This window comes from Oncorhynchus gorbuscha, linkage group LG13, assembly GCF_021184085.1.
Source record: "Oncorhynchus gorbuscha isolate QuinsamMale2020 ecotype Even-year linkage group LG13, OgorEven_v1.0, whole genome shotgun sequence".
NCBI classification, from domain to species: Eukaryota; Metazoa; Chordata; class Actinopteri; order Salmoniformes; family Salmonidae; genus Oncorhynchus; species Oncorhynchus gorbuscha.
The window spans coordinates 42599006-42619322 of NC_060185.1; the positions used below are offsets into that span (position 1 = coordinate 42599006).

Sequence of the window (20317 nt, forward strand, 5' to 3'; positions counted from 1 at the left end):
AAAGCTTATTTCTTGCCATTTTACATGTTTTGTCATGGGGTGAAGAGAACACTTTGAAGTTTTAAAGCAAATTTAAAAAATGTTAGCTGACACTGGCTAGTTGATCTGGATATTACTTACAAGTTATAAATAGCTCTAAGATCTGCAATGACTGACATGACAAGAGGAAAACTGATGGTGCACAACCCAATTTAGAAATTGCACCTTGTGGATTCTACTATTACAACTTTCAAGAGTAAACTGAAGGCTGACTGAGTTCCTTAAAAGTTTCGGAACCACTGCCCTTCAGAATATGAAAACCTGTGCCTACTCCCATTTCGTAAAGAAGAGGTTGCTCTCTCTCTCTCTCTCTCTCTCTCTCTCTCTCTCTCTCTCTCTCTCTCTCTCTCTCTCTCTCTCTCTCTCTCTCTCTCTCTCTCTCTCTCTCTCTCTCTCTCTCTCTCTCTCTAACACAAACACGCCCCGAAGTCATCAGTATTGCCTACCCTTTGCACAACCAGCCGAGGCATTGCTCCTCTGCCCAAATGTCTAGACGCAGGGTAGGTTTCTGTCTGAGTGATAAGAAACGGAGACAAATTAATCTGGTTGCTTTTGCTGAGCTTTGTGCGTAAGTTTAAACTTTGAATTTATGATATTACAAACATAATACTACTGTAGGCTAAAATGGAGCTTCTCCTGCAGCCTTACTCATATGCGTTCTCCTCGGTGTAACTGTCATAAATTGTCACCTAACATTTTCACTCAACATTGAATCCCCGCTGGTCAGGAGCCACAGTGTTGAGGTGGTTGAGGTAAGTCATTTTCCATTACATTGCATTAAGTTCTCAGGTTTGTGATGGAAGACATGAGAATAGTGTCATTATAAGGTTGTAAAAATACAATCTGTAGGCATGTGAGTAATACATTGGTAATTGCTTTATAGTGTAGTTGGGTAACAAGTCGCTCTGGATAAGAGCGTCTGCTAAGTGACTTAAATGTAATGTAAATGTAACAAGTTATGCCAGTTGAACAATTTCTGGTTTTGTTTGTATGTTAATTTGTATCACATAGACACACATTCACACATAAAATAAAGTGTATTCCTTTGTCTAAATTCCTTCTGTCATTCCTTTGTTTGTCTAAGTTCCTTCTGTCATTCCTTTGTTTGTCTAAGTTCCTTCTGTCATTCCTTTGTTTGTCTAAGTTTCTTGTCATTCCTTTGTTTGTCTAAGTTCCTTCTGTCATTCCTTTGTTTGTCTAAGTTCCTTCTGTCATTCCTTTGTTTGTCTAAGTTCCTTCTGTCATTCCTTTGTTTGTCTAAGTTCCTTCTGTCATTCCTTTGTTTGTCTAAGTTCCTTCTGTCATTCCTTTGTTTGTCTAAGTTCCTTCTGTCATTCCTTTGTTTGCACTTTTATTACCTTACCCCCCTCTCCCTCTCCCTCTCTCTCTCTCTCTCTCTCTCTCTCTCTCTCTCTCTCTCTCTCTCTCTCTCTCTCTCTCTCTCTCTCTCTCTCTCTCTCTCTCTCTCTCTCTCTCTCTCTCTCTCTCTCTCTCTCTCTCTCTCTCTCTCTCTCTCTCTCTCTCTCTCTCAATTCAATTCAATTCAAGGGCTTTATTGGCATGGGAAATATGTGTTAACATTGCCAAAGCAAGTGAGGTAGACAACATACAAAGTGAATATATAAAGTGAAAAACAACAACAATTAACAGTAAACATTACACATACAGAAGTTTAAAAACAGTAAAGACATTAAAAATGTCATATTATATATATATATATACAATGTACAAATAGTTAAATGACACAAGATAAAATGAATAAGCATAAATATGGGTTGTATTTACAATGGTGTTTGTTCTTCACTGGTTGCCCTTTTGTCGTGGCAACAGGTCACAAATCTTGCTGCTGTGATGGCACACTGTGGAATTTCACCCAAAAGATATGGGAGTTTTTCTCTCTCTCTCCCTTTCTCTCTCTCTCGCTCTCACCCTACCCCCCTCTCTCTCTCTCTCTCTCTCTCTCTCTCTCTCTCTCTCTCTCTCTCTCTCTCTCTCTCTCTCTCTCTCTCTCTCTCTCTCTCTCTCTCTCTCTCTCCCTCTCTCTCTCCCTCTCTCTCTCTCTCTCCCTCACCCTACCCCCCTCTATCCCTCTCTCTCTCTCACCCTACCCCCTCCCTCCCTCTCTCTCTCTCTCTCTCTCTCTCTCTCTCTCTCTCTCTCTCTCTCTCTCTCTCTCTCTCTCTCTCTCTCTCTCTCTCTCTCTCTCTCTCTCTCTCACCCTACCCCCTCTCTCTCTTGCTCTCTCTATTTCTAACACACTCACTTACTCCTTCTCTCCCTGTCTGTCTGTCTCTGTCTTGTCAGTTTCAGATGTCTGACATGCCAGTCGTTTCTGTCACTGCCACCTGCAGTCACCTGCTTGGAGGTCCTCTCAAACAGAGGGGAACAATAGCTTTTACCTCACAAGTGCATGTCATAGCATTACATTTGAATGTCTACACCTCAAGTTGTGGATATTTAATTCACACTTCCCTTTCTCTTCGGATACAGATAGATCTCAGTCAACCATTGGAGTCTCAAGGACCTTTTGCGGTCATTGTACACAAGCTCTCTGATGTCATTGTCAAGGCAGAGTATGACAGCCAGTCGCAACAGCTCCTTGACAACTTCCAGGTATGGTAAAATGACACATTTAATTAGATTCAACAGTGATAACAACATCATATTTTATCATCCTAAAGTATATGTTTTTGTTTTAGGGTTATGTGTCCACCCATCCCCATACTGTTCTCCTGGACCCCCTTCCAGCAATGAGCCAGCTACTGGATCGCTTTGCCTCCTATCGGATTATGAGCCAGCTCCAGAACTCCCTGAGAGGTACAGTACAGTAGCCTCACTGTCCTTCCTCTAGACATCTACCAAGCCAAGCGCTCTCTCTCTTTATACTCTTCCTGATCCCGCCCCCATGTAGACTGGCGAATCAGCAGCCCGCCCTACCTGGAGATCAGCACCAGTGACCTGTCAGTCATCCAGCAGGACGTGGAGAGCAAGGGCCTCAGCTTCCCCCTGAGTCAGTGAGCGACTGTCTACAACCAAACACATAAACATACACCTAATTAATCTTATTATTATATACAGAGGCTCCACACTGAATCACTATGGTGATTCAGTTTTTGGCAAACTTCTATGGTCTAATTTACAAGACATTTACGGCCGATTCCCCGGGATACAGATTCAGCCTAGTCTTGGAATAAGAAGCATGTTCAATGAAGATTGTCCATTGAAAGTGATTTTTAGTCTAGGACTAGGCTGATCCTGTGACTGGGAAACTGTCCCATAAGATTGCGTGTTGTATTGTGTCTCCTCACACCTCACTATTCCTCTTCCTCTTAGTCTGTAAAACCAGGGTGGCTCATGGATCCTGTTCCCATGACGTAAGAGACTGCCTGTCTTTCTATTGAGTCTTTTTTTGCATATTTTACCGTACATTCCATATATAAACAATAAAATAAAACCAGTTCTGCCTTTTTGTGTGGCTCAGTGATTTGCTGCTTTGTTGACACTGTGAACTCTCTCTATAGAAATGTCTTGGTGTTTCGTGGCCCATGGCTCTCCCTCTAGTTCTTCAGACTTTAGTGTCCCTGTTCTCTCACCATACCATAGATGTCTCTGATCTTCAGCATGGCTGGTCTGTCAGAGGCCCGCCCTCCCTGTGTGCTGCAGAGCTTCGTTAACCACGGTGCCGTGCTGCACAAGGTGTTTGTGGTGGGAGAGGACCACTTCACTGTGGAAAGGCCCTCGCTGAAGAACTTCCCCCCTGGACCCTATGGTTAGTGTGGACACACCCTCACCTCTTTCTCCCTCTTCTTCTCCCTCTCTCGATATTTCTCATTCTCATGCTTATACTGTTTTTAATCATCTGTTGCAATATAACTTCTTCCTAATGTCTATGGCGTGTTTTGTGACTCCAGAGAGGAAGACGATCTTCTTCAACAGCCACGAGGTGTCCAAGCCAGAGTCCTGCTCCCACCTCACTGCAGTTAGTACGACCTCCACTCGGACAATCAACTCTGTTCAATTTGTTTCACTGGCACTGATTCCTGTACAATTGAATTCAATCTCCTTTACCCTGTTCTACTTGACCCACTGTGTGCAATTGGCCTTGTACTATCCAGGGCCCGTATTCATAATGTGTCTCAAAGTAGTAGTGCTGAGCTAAGATCTTTAATTTGATTTTTTTGTTGTTGATCATAACAATCACATAGACAGGGGGACCTGATCCTAGAACAGCACTCCTACGCTGATACACTTTGTGAATAGGGACCCTGAACAGATGAACTGATCATCTGTCCTGTGGTGTTGTATCTCAGCTGGATGAGAAGGTGTCGAGCCTGCCTCCCCCCAGTGGTGAGGCCATGTTGGCCCTAGTAAGAGAGCTGAGGGCAGAGCTGGGCATGGCTCTGTTCGGGGTGGACGTCATCGTCAGCATCGACACACACACCCTCACTATCATCGACATTAACATCTTCCCAGGTCACTGGGCCATCCTTCATCTCCATTTGTCATTAACAGACACTCTTACCCAGAACGACTTACAGTCATCAAATTCACTTTATTCTGCTATATTTGCTTCCATGTTACTCTTTCACTCTTACTCAATTTCATGTTCTCTTTCTAGCTCTCTCCCTCATCAACCATATCTTTCCATCCCTCTCTTCCAGGCTATGAGGGAGTGCCTCAATTCTTCTCCTCCCTCCTCAGTCACATTGAGTCAGTATTGGACAACCAGGAACTGGAAGAACCCCAGGCAACATGTCCTCATGCTCCCTCGACTCCCCAGGCTGACCTCTGACCTGGGTTCACCGTTGACCCTTGACCCTGACCTGGCTCATCTTCTCTGATACATACTGTACAGAAAGCTCCTGGAAGTAGGAGACCTAATTGACAACGGTTGCCTTTAAATAAATCTCATAATATGGGTCTAAGTCACCTCTCCTTGCAGACACATACAGCACCAGTCAAAAGTTTGGACACACCTACTCATTCAAGGGTTTTTCTTTCTTTCTATCTTTTTTATTGAAGACATCACAAATATGAAATAACAGATATGGAATCATGTAGTAATCAAAAAAGTGTTTAACAAATCAAAATATATTTTATATTTGATATTCTTCAAAGTAGCCACCCTTTGCCTTTATGACAGCTTTGCACGCTCTTGGCATTCTCTCAACCACACCAATTAACAGGTGTGCCTTGTCAAAAGTACATTTGTGGAATTTCTTTCCTTCTTAATGTGTTTGAGCCAATCAGTTGTGTTGTGACAAGGTAGGGGTGGTATACAGAAGATACCCCTATTTGGTAAAAGACCAAGTACATATTATGGCAAGAACAGCACAAATAAGCAAAGAGAAAACGACAGTCCATCATTACTTTAAGACATGAAGGTCAGTCAATACAGACATTTTCAAGAACTTTGAAAGTTTCTTCAAGTGCAGTCGCAATAAGCATCAAGCGCTATGATGAGACTGGCTCTCACCAGGACCGCCACAGAAAAGTAAGACCCAGAGTAACCTCTGCTGCAGAGGATAAGTTCATTAGAGTTACCAGCCTCAGAAATTGCAGACCAAATAAATTCTTCACAGAGTTCAAGTAACAGACACATCTCAACATCAACTGTTCAGAGAAGACTGCGTGAATCAGGCCTTCATGGTCGAATTTCTGAAAATAAACCACTACTAAAGTACACCAATAATAAGAAGAGACTTGCTTGGGCCAAGAAACACAAGCAATGGACATAAGACTGCTGTAAATCTGTCTGTTGGTCTGATGAGTCCAAATTTGAGATTTTTGGTTCCAACGCTGTGTCTTTGTGAGACGCAGAGTAGGTGAACGGATTATCTCCGCATGTGTGGTTCCTGCCGTGAAGCATGGAGGAGGAGGTGTGATGGTGCTTTGCTGGTGACACTGTCCGTGATTTATTTAGAATTCAAGGCACACTTAACCGGCATGACTACCACACCATTCTGCAGCGATACACCACCACATCTGGTTTTCACTTAGTGGGACTATAATTTGTTTTTCAACAGGACAATGACCCAGCACACACCTCCAGGCTGTGTAAGGGCTATTTGACCAAGAAGGAGAGTGATGGAGTGCTGCACCAGATGACCTGGCCTCCACAATCATTCAACCTTAACCCATTTGAGATGGTTTGGGATGAGTGAAGGAAAAGCTGCCAAGTGCTCAGCATATGTGAGAACTCCTTCAAGACTGTTGGAAAAGCATTCCAGGTGAAGCTGGTTGAGAGAATGCCAAGAGTGTGCAAAGCTGTCATCAAGGCAAAGCGTGGCTACTTTGAAGAATCTAAAATATAACACTTTTTCGGTTACTACATGATTCCATATGTGTTATTTCATTGTTTTGATGTTTTCACTATTATTATACAATGTAGAAAATAGTAAGAATAAAGAAAAACCCTTGAATGAGTAGGTGTGTCTAAACTTTTGACTGGCACCGTAGGTGTCAGGATTTTGTATGAATAGATAAGAGACTGTGATCAGTCAATGAAGACAACCAACCACTACTCTTATAGAAGTAACAATGATTGAAAAATATCATACACTGTGATTTTATTGATTGACATTTAGCATTTAAGACACAGCAGGCACAGATGCAGGACTCTGATTGGGCCAGTACAATTACAAATGTTGACCTCCACTAATTGGTCCTTTACATCCCACAACCCTTTTCTGATGAAATACATTTGGTAAATATATTTCTAAATGTTGAAATGGTATACATTCTTGAGTAAATCTCACAACATGTAGTGAGTAGCCTGTTTGATTCCTTACATGGTGTTGATGTGTTTTATATTAGTTTTATATGCGTCCCAACAGTTACCAGTGTTACATAATTAAGCAATAAGGCCCGGGGGGGGTGTGGTATATGGCCATTATATAACGGCTAAGGGCTGTTCTTATGCACAACGCAACCCAAAGTGCCTGGATACAGCCCGTAGTATATTGGCCATACACCACAACCCCCCAATGTGCCTTATTGCTATTATAAACTGGTTACCAACGTAATTTGAGCAGTAAAAATAAACGTTTTGTCATACCTGTGGCATACGATCTGATATACCACGGCTGTCAGCCAATCAGCATTCAGGGCCCGAACCACCCAGTTTATAATTGTAAATCAATGTTCGATAAAAAAAGTAGTGTTTACATTTAAAAGTCAATTCATGATGCATTTTAATTACATAATAAAGTACATTTACAGAGAATCATCATCATATATTTTGCTTTAATATGTACATTTTTATAACTTTATTGGTTTGAATAAGTTGTCTTAATATTCCTCTTCTTCTTCTTGTTTTGCAGTTATTGTTATTCCTCCACATGTTATTAACCATGCAACTTATATTGATTTAACATGTTTCCTAATATTTCTTATTCAAACATGGCTGCGTAACAGTGGAGATCCCAAACTATGAAAAAGGATGACGGTGAACATCAATATCTTGCCAACTTAAAAAAAAGTTTTACAACTGTCATTGTTTATTAGGACCACATACCAGAGATGTCTTAGTGATGCCACTCCCCTCGCTAGACTTCCTTGGCTGGTTAAGATAGGAGTGCAAAGTTGGGAGAAGAGCTGGGGTGCCACCCTGGCCATAGAAATATAATTACTAGAATGGACATTTCCATTCATTCTATTTCTATGACTCTTGACCACCTTGGTGACCCGAACTGCAAAAATTAAAAAAATAAACTTCAGGAACAATCATGCTCTTCTTATTATAGAACATTATGTTATGACACACTGTACATCAATACTAAAGAGGTTTCTGTGGTCACACACCATCTCTTTCTGAGGGAAGATCTCAATTGCATACTCCTCACGTCCTCATCTCCTTCTCAAAACCCATTGGATGAGAAAGACAGACGCTCTCCTCTCTGACCTTCTCCTCCAATGGGTTTTGAGAAGGAGGTGAGGAGAGAATACACAAGGAGTATGCAATGGAGATTGTCTCTGAGTGTCACCCCAGTTCTTAATTAACAGTCTGATATTAACAGTGCATTAGCCAGATAGCACAATCCTCACATTTTGTTCATATACACATGGAAATCAATCACAGAAATCAATATGTCAATATTATAAATAACAGTGTAAGTTAATTGTAATAACAGTAATAACAGTGTAATAACAGTGTAAGTTAATTGCTTACATTAACAGTCTTAATGACCATAACAAATCTCACACATAGATTTTTAATTATTGCACAAAATATATACACGAGACATACCGTAAAGGAGATGTCTTTCCCACTTAACGACCTTGTATCAAGAGATGTAGACTAACGATAGCTTTACATGTGCAAGGTTGTACATCTTGCCTACTAAACAATCTTTGATAATGGCAGCACACAGAAAGACACATCTAAAGAGCTTGTAATCTCTGAATGCAGGGATGGGGAGAAGTGTACTTGTTTGTTTTTACTCAAATGCAACTACTTACAGAACTACATCCCATCAAAAGCATTATGATTATACTATGTTACTAAGCATGTTAGTTGTGTGTGTTTCTGTGTGTGATAGCATGAGAGAGTGCTGCACTGGGTCGTTATCTGTCTGTCTTGTGTGTGTGTGTGTGTGTGTGTGTGTGTGTGTGTGTGTGTGTGTGTGTGTGTGTGTGTGTGTGTGTGTGTGTGTGTGTGTGTGTGTGTGTGTGTGTGTGTGTGTGTGTGTGTGTGTGTGTGTGTGTGTGTGTGTGTGTGTGTGTGTGTGTGTGTGTGTAATTTAGAACTTAACGACCCCGGTGAAGCTCCCGAAGCTCTGCAGCCACTTTTCGCAGCTCTGCCTCAATCTCCAGAAGCTCCTGTAGGCACACAGTACAGATCAGAAAGTGTGTTAGGTGCACACACACACACACACACACACACACACACACACACACACACACACACACACACACACACACACACACACACACACACACACACACACACACACACACAGTCAATTAGCAATTACAGTATCAGCTTTACAAGCTCAGCCGTGCTAAATCCTGTTGACTCTCACCCACTTACTTCTCCTTCATCCTGCTCAACATCCTCCTTTTTATCCTCATCCTCCTCTTCCTCTTCCCAATCCTCATTGTTTTCAACCTCATCTGCCTCATCTGCTTCTTCATCATCGTCATCGTCCCTGTTCCTCTCCTTTTCAAACTGACGTGTCGACTCATCACTTGCTTTCTCCATCACTCTCTTCTGCTGAGGATCCTTAACCTCCTCACTCTCTCCCGCTTTCACCTTCTCCAATTCCTTGCGAATCTCTCCCTCCTTCTCACGCTCATTGTCCACTTTAGCCTCATCCCCGGCAGTTTCTCGCTTCTCCTCCTCTTTTCTCTCCTCCTCCTCCTCTTGCACACGTTTCATCTTTTTGAGGAGCTCCGCTAGTTCCTCCTGTTTTTCCTCCCTCTCTTTCTCCTTCTCCACGTTGTTCTTGCTGTCCTGTTCCTCCAGCAGCTCCTTGAGCTCCCGCTCCACCTTCTCTTTCTCCACCAGCAGCTCCACCTCGTTGTTGTTCCTCTCCTTGCTGCGTTTCCTCTCTTCAATCTCAAGAATATCTAGCTGCTCTTTCTCTCCCTTTTTCTGCTCCTCCCCCTCATCCTTGTTCCTCTCCTCCTCTGCTTCTGACCCACTAAGGAGCTCTTTCTCCTTCACCGACTCATACCTTTTCTTCTTCAGCTCCTTGAGCAGCTCCTCAAGTTCCCTGTCCTCTTTTTCCTCCTCTCCTATCTTCCTTAGCTCCTTTGAGAAGAGCTCCTCCAGCTCCTTCGCGTTCTCTTCCTCATCCCCCCTTTTCTCCTCCAGTCTGGGCTCTTCTCTCATCTCCTCATTCGTTCTGTCCTTCATCTCCACCTTCTCCTCCTCTACCCCTTCTGCCTTCATCTCTTTCTCTCTCAGTTCTTCTTTCTCAGTGTCCTTCTGGTCATCATTCTGCTCCTCCTCCTCCCTCCTCTCTCTGTCCCTCTCTCCCTCAGCCTGGTTCTCCTCATTTTGCTTTTTCTCCCTCCCATAGTCTCTCTCTCTTTCCCTCTCTGTAAGAATAAAATTAATTGAGGTGGTTTGGTTAGTTACTGTACAATGTAAAGCATATTACAGCAAGTTCAACAAAACATGTTTAGAAAGATTTTTATCTTGATTTCCATGTATAATTACCTGACTCTGAAACCAACATAGCATAGCAAAGTTATTGCAACAATTAGACTGTTTCTCTCAATAAGTCAGTATGTTATGATATTCCAAATTACTGTGATGATGACACCATTGGCAGGGCTACTTCCAGAAATGGGCTGGTCCATTTGAAGGCCAATGGGCCTTTCTAATTTGGCAGTTTTGCGCCAAATTACAATTCAAAGAAAAAAATTGACAGGTGTGTTAGAAATACTGTCCCTGGGTACTTCAGTAGTAAAGTATTAGCTAATAACTGTAGTCAGACTTACCCTCCTGGGCCAGCTCCTGCAGCTCCCTCAGGAGACCCTGGTGCCTGTGGACAGCATCATCTGCACAACAGAACACAACACTGGTTGCTCAACACTGACCATGTCCATCTTATCAGACTAGACATAATCATACCTGTCTGCCTCAGTGATAGGTGTTGCCATGACTATTTGTAATGGAAGATTGATTAAATTGATTAAATATTGAACCACATTATAGTCGAATGTAGCAAGATGAAATAAAGGGTATTCCTCACGTACAGTAATCAGTGTCATGATTCCATTGCCATGATAAACTAAATCTCAATTTTGACGCATTAAAATTATAGTGAATATAGTTGAATAAGTGCACTGTGTGGTCTAGTGCATATGTGCAGCTGAAGGAGGTTATGTCAGAGAAGAGAAATAAATAGGAGTTGTCACCAGTTTTCAGTTTGTCACAGCCAGGATGTGGCACACCGCCATTACTATTCAGGGAGTCCTGAATACAGTCAGCAACCTGAGGGCATGAGCACGCGCGCACACACACACACACCACACACACACACACACACACACACACACACACACACACACACACACACACACACACACACACACACACACACACACACACACACACACACACACACACACACACACAGAGACAATTATCAGTTACCGTGTCAATATCAATTACACACAATATGTTAGCAGTGTTATAATACACTCAAAATAAACATCATAGAGATAACACAAATGCTTTGTCTCTGACCTTTCCAACCTGTAGAGAGGAGGATAGAGGCAGGCATCCCACTAGAGAGAGAGAGAGAGAGTGAGAGTAGAGAGAGAGTAGAGAGGGAGATACAAATGTAGTCTTTACAAATAATTGTATATTGTGTCTGCTGAATGTTCGTTTTTTTTCTCTTGCTTTGTTTGCTCTTTTACACATTGTGTCTATCTCTGATAACATATGTAGCCTTAGAAATAAGGTTCATGAGGCCTCCCAAGAGGCGCAGCGGTCTAAGGCACTGCATCACAGTGCTTGAGGCGTCACTACAGATCCGGGTTCAATTCTGTGTCTCAGCTAGCCGCGACTGAGAAACCCATGAGGCGGCGCACAATTGGACCAGCGTTGTCTGGGTTAGGGGAGGGTTTGGCCAGCAGGGATGTCCTTGTCTCATCGTGCTCTAGCGACTCCTGTGGCGGGCCGTGCGCATGCCCACTGACACGGTCGCCAGTTGTACGGTGTTTCCTCCGACACATTGGTGTGGCTGGTTTCCGTGTTAAGTGAGCATTGTGTCAAGAAGCAGTGCGGCTTGGCAGGGTTGTGTTTCGGGGGACGCATGGCTCTCGACCTTCGCCTCTCCCATGTCAATACGGGAGTTGCAGCGATAGGACAAGACTAAAACTACCAGTTGGGGAGAAAATGGGGTAAAAAGTTCCAAAAAATTAATAATTAAAAATAAATAAGTTTCATGAAATCAATAACTTGCTAAAATCAGATAACATCATACATTAGCCATTTCAGAGACTCGATAAAATAATTATTTTGATGAAACAGCAGTAGCAAGATAAAGATATAACATCTATAGAAGAGACAGGAATGCTTATGGGGGAGGTGTTGCTGTATATATATATATATTCAGATCCATATCCCTGCAATGCTTAGAGAATATCTCATGTCAAATGTTATTTAAGTGTTGTGGTTACAGGTTCACCTTCATCTAAAGCTTATTATTTTGGGGTGTTATTATAGGCCACCATGTGCTAACAGTCAGTATCTAAATAATGTGTGTGAAATGCTTGATAGTGTATGTGATGTAAACAGAGAGGTCTACTTTCTTGGGGACCTGAATATTGACTGTTTTTCATTCATCTGTCCTCTCAAGAGGAAGCTTTTCACTGTAACCAGTGCATGTAATCTGGTTCAGGTTATTAATCAACCTACCAGGGTGTTTACAAACACTACATGAACAAGATCATCCACATGTATCGATCACATTTTTACTAATACTGTAGAACTTTGTTCTAAAGCTGTATCTGTACCCATTGGATGCAATGATCACAGTATAGTGGCTATATCCAGGAAAGCCAAAGTTCCAAAAGCTGGGCCTAAAATATTCTTTATGAGATCACACAAATGATTTTGCTGACTCTTATGTGGATGATGTTAAACATATTTGTTGGTCTGATGTGATAAATAAGGAGCATCCAGACGCTGCACTTGATGAATTTATGAAATTGCTCCTTCCAATTACTGATGAACCTGTTAAGAAACTGACTGTTAGAACTGTTAAGGCTCCATGGATTGACGAGGAATTGAACAACTGTATGGTTGAAAGAGTTGGGGCAAAAGGAGTGGCTAATAAGTCTGGCTTCACATCCGACTGGCTGAAACCATTTGATGTTGCCAATTATAATATTTGAATGATTAGTTAATTGGCAAAGTGGGCCAACTTATGCAGGAAATGCTTACAGCGAACTGTGAGCCACCGTATTCATTCATAAAAATACAAATAATGAAAGAAAATCATTGCAAGTTTGTATTTTGTAAAGTTACTGTGGAAGAGGAGGAAAATGTATTGTTATGATTCAATAATGACAACCCTCCTGGCATTGAACACTTATATAGATGGAAAGCTACTAAAGATGGTAGCTGACTCTATAGCCGCTCCTATCTGTCATATCTTTAATCTGAGCCTTGAGGAAAGTGTTTGTCCTCAGGCCTGGAGGGATGCCAAATTCATTCCATTACCCAAGAGTGGTAAAGCGGCCTTTACTGGTTCAAACACTAGACCCATCAACTTGCTGCCCGGCCTGGTCTCTTAGACTAGACGTAACATAGTAAACGTAAATCTGGGACACTCAGATTAGTATAATATGTGACGTTACATAAAACAGATAATTACTTAAGTAGGGTGGTTGGTTTTGAGTTCAAATCTCATCATCTACAACTTTAGCAATTTAGCTACTTTGCAACTACTTAGCATTTTAGCTAACCCTTCCCCCAATCTTAACCCTTTTAGCTAACCCTTACCCTAAGCCTTTAACCTAACTCTTAAACTTAAACTTAACCCTAACCTGAACCATAACATAGCAAACATTAGCCAGCTAGATAACGTTAGCCACCTAGCTAGAATTCGTAACATATCATATGTTTTGCAAAGTCATAACATATTGTAAGTTTTGATCATTCATAACATATTGTACGTTTTGCAAATTCGTAACATATAATACAAATTGTAATTCATAACATATCAAACAAAATGGGAGATGGACATACACAAATGAATACATAGCATACGATTGTAACTTATCAAACTAAATGGAGTGTCACTGATTTACATACAGAATAATATGAAATGCTCTGAGACCAGGTTGTGCTGCCTGCTCTTAGCAAACTGTTGGAAGAAATTGTGTTTGGCCAAACAGAATGCTATTTCTCTGTAAAGAAATTAACAACAGACTTTCAGAATTCTTAGAAAGGGCACCAAACATGTACTGCACTAACACAAATGACTGATGATTGGTTGAAAGAAACTGATAATACCAAGCTTGTGGGAGGCGTAATGTTAGATTTCAGTGAAGCCTTTGAGTATGTGGACACCTGCTCGCCGAACAGCTCATTACAAAATCATTGGCATTCATATGGAGTTGGTACCCCCTTTGTTGCTATAACTGCCTCCACTCTTCTGGGAAGGCTTTCCACTAGATGTTGGAACATTGCTGCGAGCACTTGCTTCCATTCAGCCACAAGATCATTAGTGAGGTTGGGCACTGATGTTGGGCAATTAGACCTGGCTCGCAGTCGGTGTTCCAATTCATCCCAAAGTTGTTCGATGGCATTGAGATCAGGGCTCTGTGCAGGCCAACACAGTTCTTCCACACCAATCTCGACAAAGCATTTCTGTATGGACCTCGCTTTGTGCACAGGGGCATTGTCATGCTGAAACAGGAAAGAGTTTTCCCAAAAATGTTGCCACAAAGTTGGAATTGCAGAATCGTCTAGAATGTCATTGTATGCTGTAGTGTTAAGATTTCCCTTCACTGGAACTAAGGGGCCTAGCTTTAACCATGAAATATTCCATTATTCCTCCTCCACCAAACTCTATGCATTGGGGCACTTTGGAACTCAGTAGTGAGTGTTGCAATCGAGGACAGACAATTTTTACGGGCTGCGCTCTTCAGCACGCTGTACTCCCATTCTGTGAGCTTGTGTGGCTTACCACTTCACGCCTGAGCCATTGTGGCTCCTAGAAATTCCCACTTCACAAGAACAGCATTTACAGGTGACCGGGGTAGCTCTAGCAGGGCATAAATCTGACTAATTTAATTGTTGGAAAAGGGTCATCCTATGACGGCACCAGATCGAACATCACTGACCTCTTCAGCAAGGCCATTCTACTGAAAATATTTGTCTATGGAGATTGCATGGCTGTGTGCTCGATTTTAAACACCTGTCAGCAACAGGCATGGCTGAAATAGCCGAATCCACTAATTTGAAGGGGTGTCCACATACTTTTGTATATATTGTGTATTATTGACGATAACCTGTTGTTGAAAAAATGTATGTATTATGGCTTTTCCACCTCTGCCATACTGTGGATTCAGAGCTATCTATATAATAGAACTCAAAGGGATTTCTTTAATGGACACTTCTCTAATGTCAAACATGTAAAGTGTGGTGTACTGCAGGGCAGCACTGTAGGCCCTCAACTCTTTTCTATTTTGACCAATGACCTGCCACTGGTATTTTAAAAAGCATGTGTGTCCATGTAGGCTGATGATTCAACCATATACATGTCAGTAACCACAGCTAATGAAGTCACTGAAACCATTAACAGAGGCTTGAAGTCAGATTTGGAATGGGTGGCCAGCAGGGGTAAAAGTAAGGCGGTACGGTCCGGTATGGTAGTGGGGGTATGCCTACTGGTAAAACGTGAGCCTATCGCAATTAATACAACATGCCCACCAAAAATATAGGCTATTACACCATTATTTAACATTACTACATGTCAGCCGCATGAGAAACTTTGTGAATTGACTGGAAACCGGGTGGCATTCGCTCCAAATTGTGTTGGGGTTTAAGGAGAACACACATTTTTCAAGGTGGAGATGAGTGACCGAGACAGAGATGCATTTGGACAACAGTGGATGCATCAATTTAGGCTACAAGTGTAGGCCTAAGGACAATCACAGAATTGCATTACACTTTATATAGGTGTTTTGTAACAGTCTCTTTCCATTCATAAAATTGCAGGTGCACAGTGCACTGTTGGGGTTTGGATGCTGAATGTGCGTGGGTAGTCTACAGGAGTGCCTTTGTTAAGTGATAGGAGTGCCTTTGTTAAATATCATGACTGGTCGATTTTATGCCACATTAAAACGCATAGGCAATGCGTCCATAAGGCTAATTAAATAGCCAAAATTATATATCCTTATCAGCAATGCAGAATTAAATCAAAATCATAAAAAAATAGGCTACTACACCAGAAAACATGATTTGGCCACAGAGGATCATTCGCTTCTTTAAAAGAAAGCTGTGGATGGTTTTAAATCACATAGCCCACAGTCCGAAGGTCCTGCAATATGGGCAGTGCGCCCTGCAAATATCAAATAGATGATTGTTGCGTTGCGACTATTAGTGAAAAGCAGAGAGGCCCAGCCAGGCATATCGCAATATTGCAAAATATAATCGCGGAAAACCTGTTTGGAAAGCAAATGTCTACCGCTGTAGAGATGAGAATGAATAGACTCCAATCTGTGTTTTAGTGCCACTTTTGTTTGTTTTTGTAGAAGAATGTTCTCTTCCAGGTTAGATGAACGTCATATTGTATTTGTGTCTCCCCTTTTTCTAGGGCGATTATATGGATCAGACAACATCGTTTTCATTGATCTGTTTGTCAGTGTCAGCAGAGTAGGCTGCCCTGTAATTGTTGTAGTATAAAGAAAATGCATGCGCGCACGTGGGTGTCCCGTACCGTAAGAAATGTAATCTTCTTTGACCCCTGGTGGCCCGTAATAAATTGGTCCTGAACATCTCTCAAACAAAGAGCATTGTATTTTGTACAAATCATTCCCTAAATTCTAGACCCGTCACGACTTCCGCCGAAGTCGGTCCCTCCCCTTGTTCGGGCGGTGTTCGGCGGTCGACTTCACCGACCTTCTAGCCATCGCTGATCCATTTTCATTTTCCATTGGTGTTGTCTTGTCTTCCTTCACACCTGGTTCCAATCCCATCAATTACATGTTGTGTATTTAACCCGCTGTTCCCCCTCATGTCCTTGTAGGAGATTGTTTGATTGTATGTTATGTGCAAGTTATGTTTTGGTGTGCGACGGGTTTTGTACCCGCTTTTATTATTTTGTGTATTTTGGTTTTCAGAGTTTTGTGAGCACTTATTAAACGACTCCGTTTATACCAAGTTTGTTCTCCTGCGCCTGACTTCCCTGCCACCAACACACACCCATTACAAGACCTCAGCTGAATCTGGTAATAAATGGTGTGCCTTTTGAACAAGTTGAGGAGACTACATTACTTGGCATTACCTTAGATTGTAAATGATCATGGTAAAAACATATAGTTTAAATGGTTGTAAAGATGAGGAGAGATCTGTCCATAATAAAGAAAGGTGCTGCTTTTTTGACACCACGCCCACAAAGCAAGTCCTGCAGGCTCTAGTTTTATCTTATCTTGATTATTGTCCAGTCATATGGTCAAGTGCTGCAAAGAAAAACCCAGTTAGGCTGGTCCAGAACAGAGTGGCACGTCTTGCTCTTCATTGTAATCAGAGGGCTAATATTAATACTATGCATGCCAGTCTCGCTTGTCTAAGAGTTGAGGACAGACAGACTGCATCACTTCTTGTTTTTTATAAGAAACATTCATGTGTTGGAAATTCCAAATTGTTTGCATAGTCAACTTACACACAGCACTGACACACACACTTACTCCACCAGACATGCCACCAGGGGTCTTTTCACTGTCCCCAGGTCCAGAACAAATTCAAGAAAACAGTTATCTATTATCTATGCATAGTCACTTTACCCCTACATGTACATATTACCTCAATTACCGCGACTAACCTGTACCCCCGCACATTGACTTGGTACCGATACCCATTGTATATAGCCTCATTATAGTTATTTTATTGTGTCTCTTTTTTGTATTTTAGTTTGAGTAAATAATTTTTCTTAACTCTTATTTTTCTTAATTGCATTGTTGGTTAAGGGCTTGTAAGTAAGCATTTCACGGTAAGGTCTACCTGTTGTATTCGGCGCATGTGACAAAAAAAAACATTTGATTTGATTAGATTTTTATTATACAGAGTCATGAGTGCATGGAGCTCCCTTCCATCTCATATAGCGCAAATGGACAGCAAACCTGCTTTCAACAACCAATTAAAGCAACACCTCCCGGCACAACGCGTCTCCCCCATGTGACCTACTTTTTGTGTGTATGTACAGCAATGTACGTGTAACTAATAGATGCACACACACACACTACATGCTCATGTTTTTAAATGTATGTAAATTGTAAAGTATTGTAAGTCTGTGATGTCTTGTTCGTTAAGTGTCAGACCCCAGTATGATTAACTGTCGCAATTGGCGTAGGCTAATGGGGGATCCTAACAAATCAAATAAAAAAACACACACCTAGTGAGGTGATGGAACACTGCCAGGAAATAAAAGCAAAGTCATTTAATTGTTTGGCCCAAAAGTAGCAGGGTCTATTTTTAAGGCCAAGACAGTCACATGCCAAGCAGCTAACAGGACAGGATCTTATAATCCTCCCTCAACAAGGAAGTGGAAATGTCCATGTTATTAGTTAACAGCCTCACATGGCATCTAATGAATTTTACACAAGTGCTAAACGACTCTGAGTCATATCCCCTGACATATCTCATTAAGGTTATTGAGAATGGAGGTCAATGGTAGGCCTTAATTCAAAGGTACGTGCGAACAACAGGGGCTGCAGGTTGCGTGGGAGAGAGCGCGTGTTATGCTTCCACCTAAACTGGGACACAGGTCCTATAAAGCTGCAATCACATGTTGATTGGCTTGGCAGACCTCCCTTCACACTCTTTATTCACAAGGCAATTGGCAAGGAGACTGGGGTCTGTCTGTATGTTCACATGCACATTGGTGATTGTAACGCCTCTAAACATTTCACTATACACAGACCATTACCCTTAAGCTCAGTTATATTTTTATACAACACTGTTATATAATACATGTACAGAGCCCCCCCCCACACACACACACACACGTTACATCTTTACTCCCAAAACACTCCCTGAAAGGCCCCGACACCGATGCAAAACTGGTCACATCAAACTATGGTGATGGGGTCATAGTTTGTATATTCAAACAGTACATGGTTGTAACACCGCGCGCATTATTAATAGGTTTAACAGTTACAGGAGCGTACGTGCCCTGCTTTCATCGCGTCTTGCACGACAACATAATTTCATTTTAGGTTGGCTGATGTAGAAATACCCTTAATTTATGATGTAATTCTTACATAAGGCTATTTCCAATACACATGTATTCAATAACAATCAATATGTAGTCACAATGCCCGGGGAAAATGTATAGCTAACGGACAGATTTTGTGACGGACAGGATAAGGTGCGCTCTAAACAAATTATGTAACAAGTCTATCTTGATCCTAAATCTTAAAAGCTAAAAGATATATTCTACCAATTGACCTTTTTGTACTTTTCTCCTCTTGGTTTAATTGTCGCACAATCCATTATCCCCTCCGTTGTATTGATAAGCTATATTATAAAAATGGAAACATCCTCTAAATAACAAACATTCCGCTTAACTGCAATCAATAGCCCACAATCACACGTTCTGGCTAATGTCCCAAGCAAAGCTATAACTAAAAAAGGCTGTTAGAACAGGCAGGCTATGGATTCGGCTAACGTAAGCGTTATCTAACACTGGATACGCTCATACATTGATTGATCAGCAGCCTCACAAATGAAACCCTGATTTTCCTTACCTCCACTTAAGGTCCAAAACAACGCCGTGAAAATAAAAACTCCCATAGGATCTGAATATAAAGGCCTTAAAGAGAAGGAAATAACCTTGAAAGAATAATACCGCGACCTTATTCTCAAGTCGAGCGAGCAAGGACTAAAAAGCTGATAGGCGCGTAGGCTTGGCTCAAAGGGCCAGGTAAATGCAGGAGGACAGGTCGGGAGAGTGATGCCCCGTCAACGCATAACAACTAACGTGGTGATAACGAGAGGCTTGCTCGCTCCAAGCTGAGTTGACCACATCTGACCGGAGGTAACGCCAACTCCCTGCTGTTCAATCTCTGAATCTCATGCCTCATGCTGTAGGCATGCATGCTTTATGTAAAGAGGGGGAACGGAGATTAAAACATGTCATTTGACAAGTAGTGTACATTTCCATGATGTGTTATTATAGGAGTGTCTAGCACAATTAATTACACATTTAGAGTTGATGACAAGTAATGCCCAGTCTAATGGGCACAGCATTTTGTCCACATCTTTGCCAGTGTTTTCTGGCTATTGGAGGGGCACGTTATACATCTGGGCTTCAGTACCAATTCTATTCTAATCCATTTCCCAGCATTAAGGATAGGAACACAGTCATTACAGCTCTGTTTGGAGCCTCTTCACCCAGTAATCCCAGTGTGCTAGTACTTTGAGGCAGTAGGTGTGAAGGACCCTGTGATCTCACCCCTGAATGATTAGCCCCTGATAGAGCAATCTGTTCAGCCACAGGCTCAGCACTGCACCTATGTGGGGCATAAACAGGGGCCCAATGAATAAAACCACCACTGAAATACTTATTTTCCATAATATGCTGTTTCT

The 20317-nt window shown here is 41.9% G+C and overlaps 2 protein-coding genes across 2 annotated transcripts; one reads left to right on the plus strand and one right to left on the minus strand.

Annotated features, from left to right (window-relative positions):
- Nucleotides 1–505: 505 nt before the first annotated feature.
- On the plus strand, nt 506–4979 carry LOC123992315 (inositol-tetrakisphosphate 1-kinase-like). The gene is made up of 10 exons (XM_046293470.1): nt 506–607; nt 767–791; nt 2530–2652; nt 2739–2856; nt 2951–3049; nt 3373–3413; nt 3643–3808; nt 3951–4018; nt 4350–4512; nt 4701–4979. Exons 1-10 carry the CDS (start codon nt 525–527, stop codon nt 4829–4831), a joined length of 1017 nt encoding a protein of 338 aa, XP_046149426.1. The 5' UTR covers nt 506–524; the 3' UTR covers nt 4832–4979.
- Nucleotides 4980–6563: 1584 nt separating this feature from the next.
- Nucleotides 6564–19829, minus strand: LOC123992931 (cilia- and flagella-associated protein 251-like). The gene is made up of 6 exons (XM_046294579.1): nt 19477–19829; nt 11240–11280; nt 10909–10984; nt 10489–10548; nt 9071–10083; nt 6564–8859 (listed from the first exon to the last, which is right to left on the minus strand). Exons 1-6 carry the CDS (start codon nt 19520–19522, stop codon nt 8788–8790), a joined length of 1308 nt encoding a protein of 435 aa, XP_046150535.1. The 5' UTR covers nt 19523–19829; the 3' UTR covers nt 6564–8787.
- Nucleotides 19830–20317: the final 488 nt, after the last annotated feature.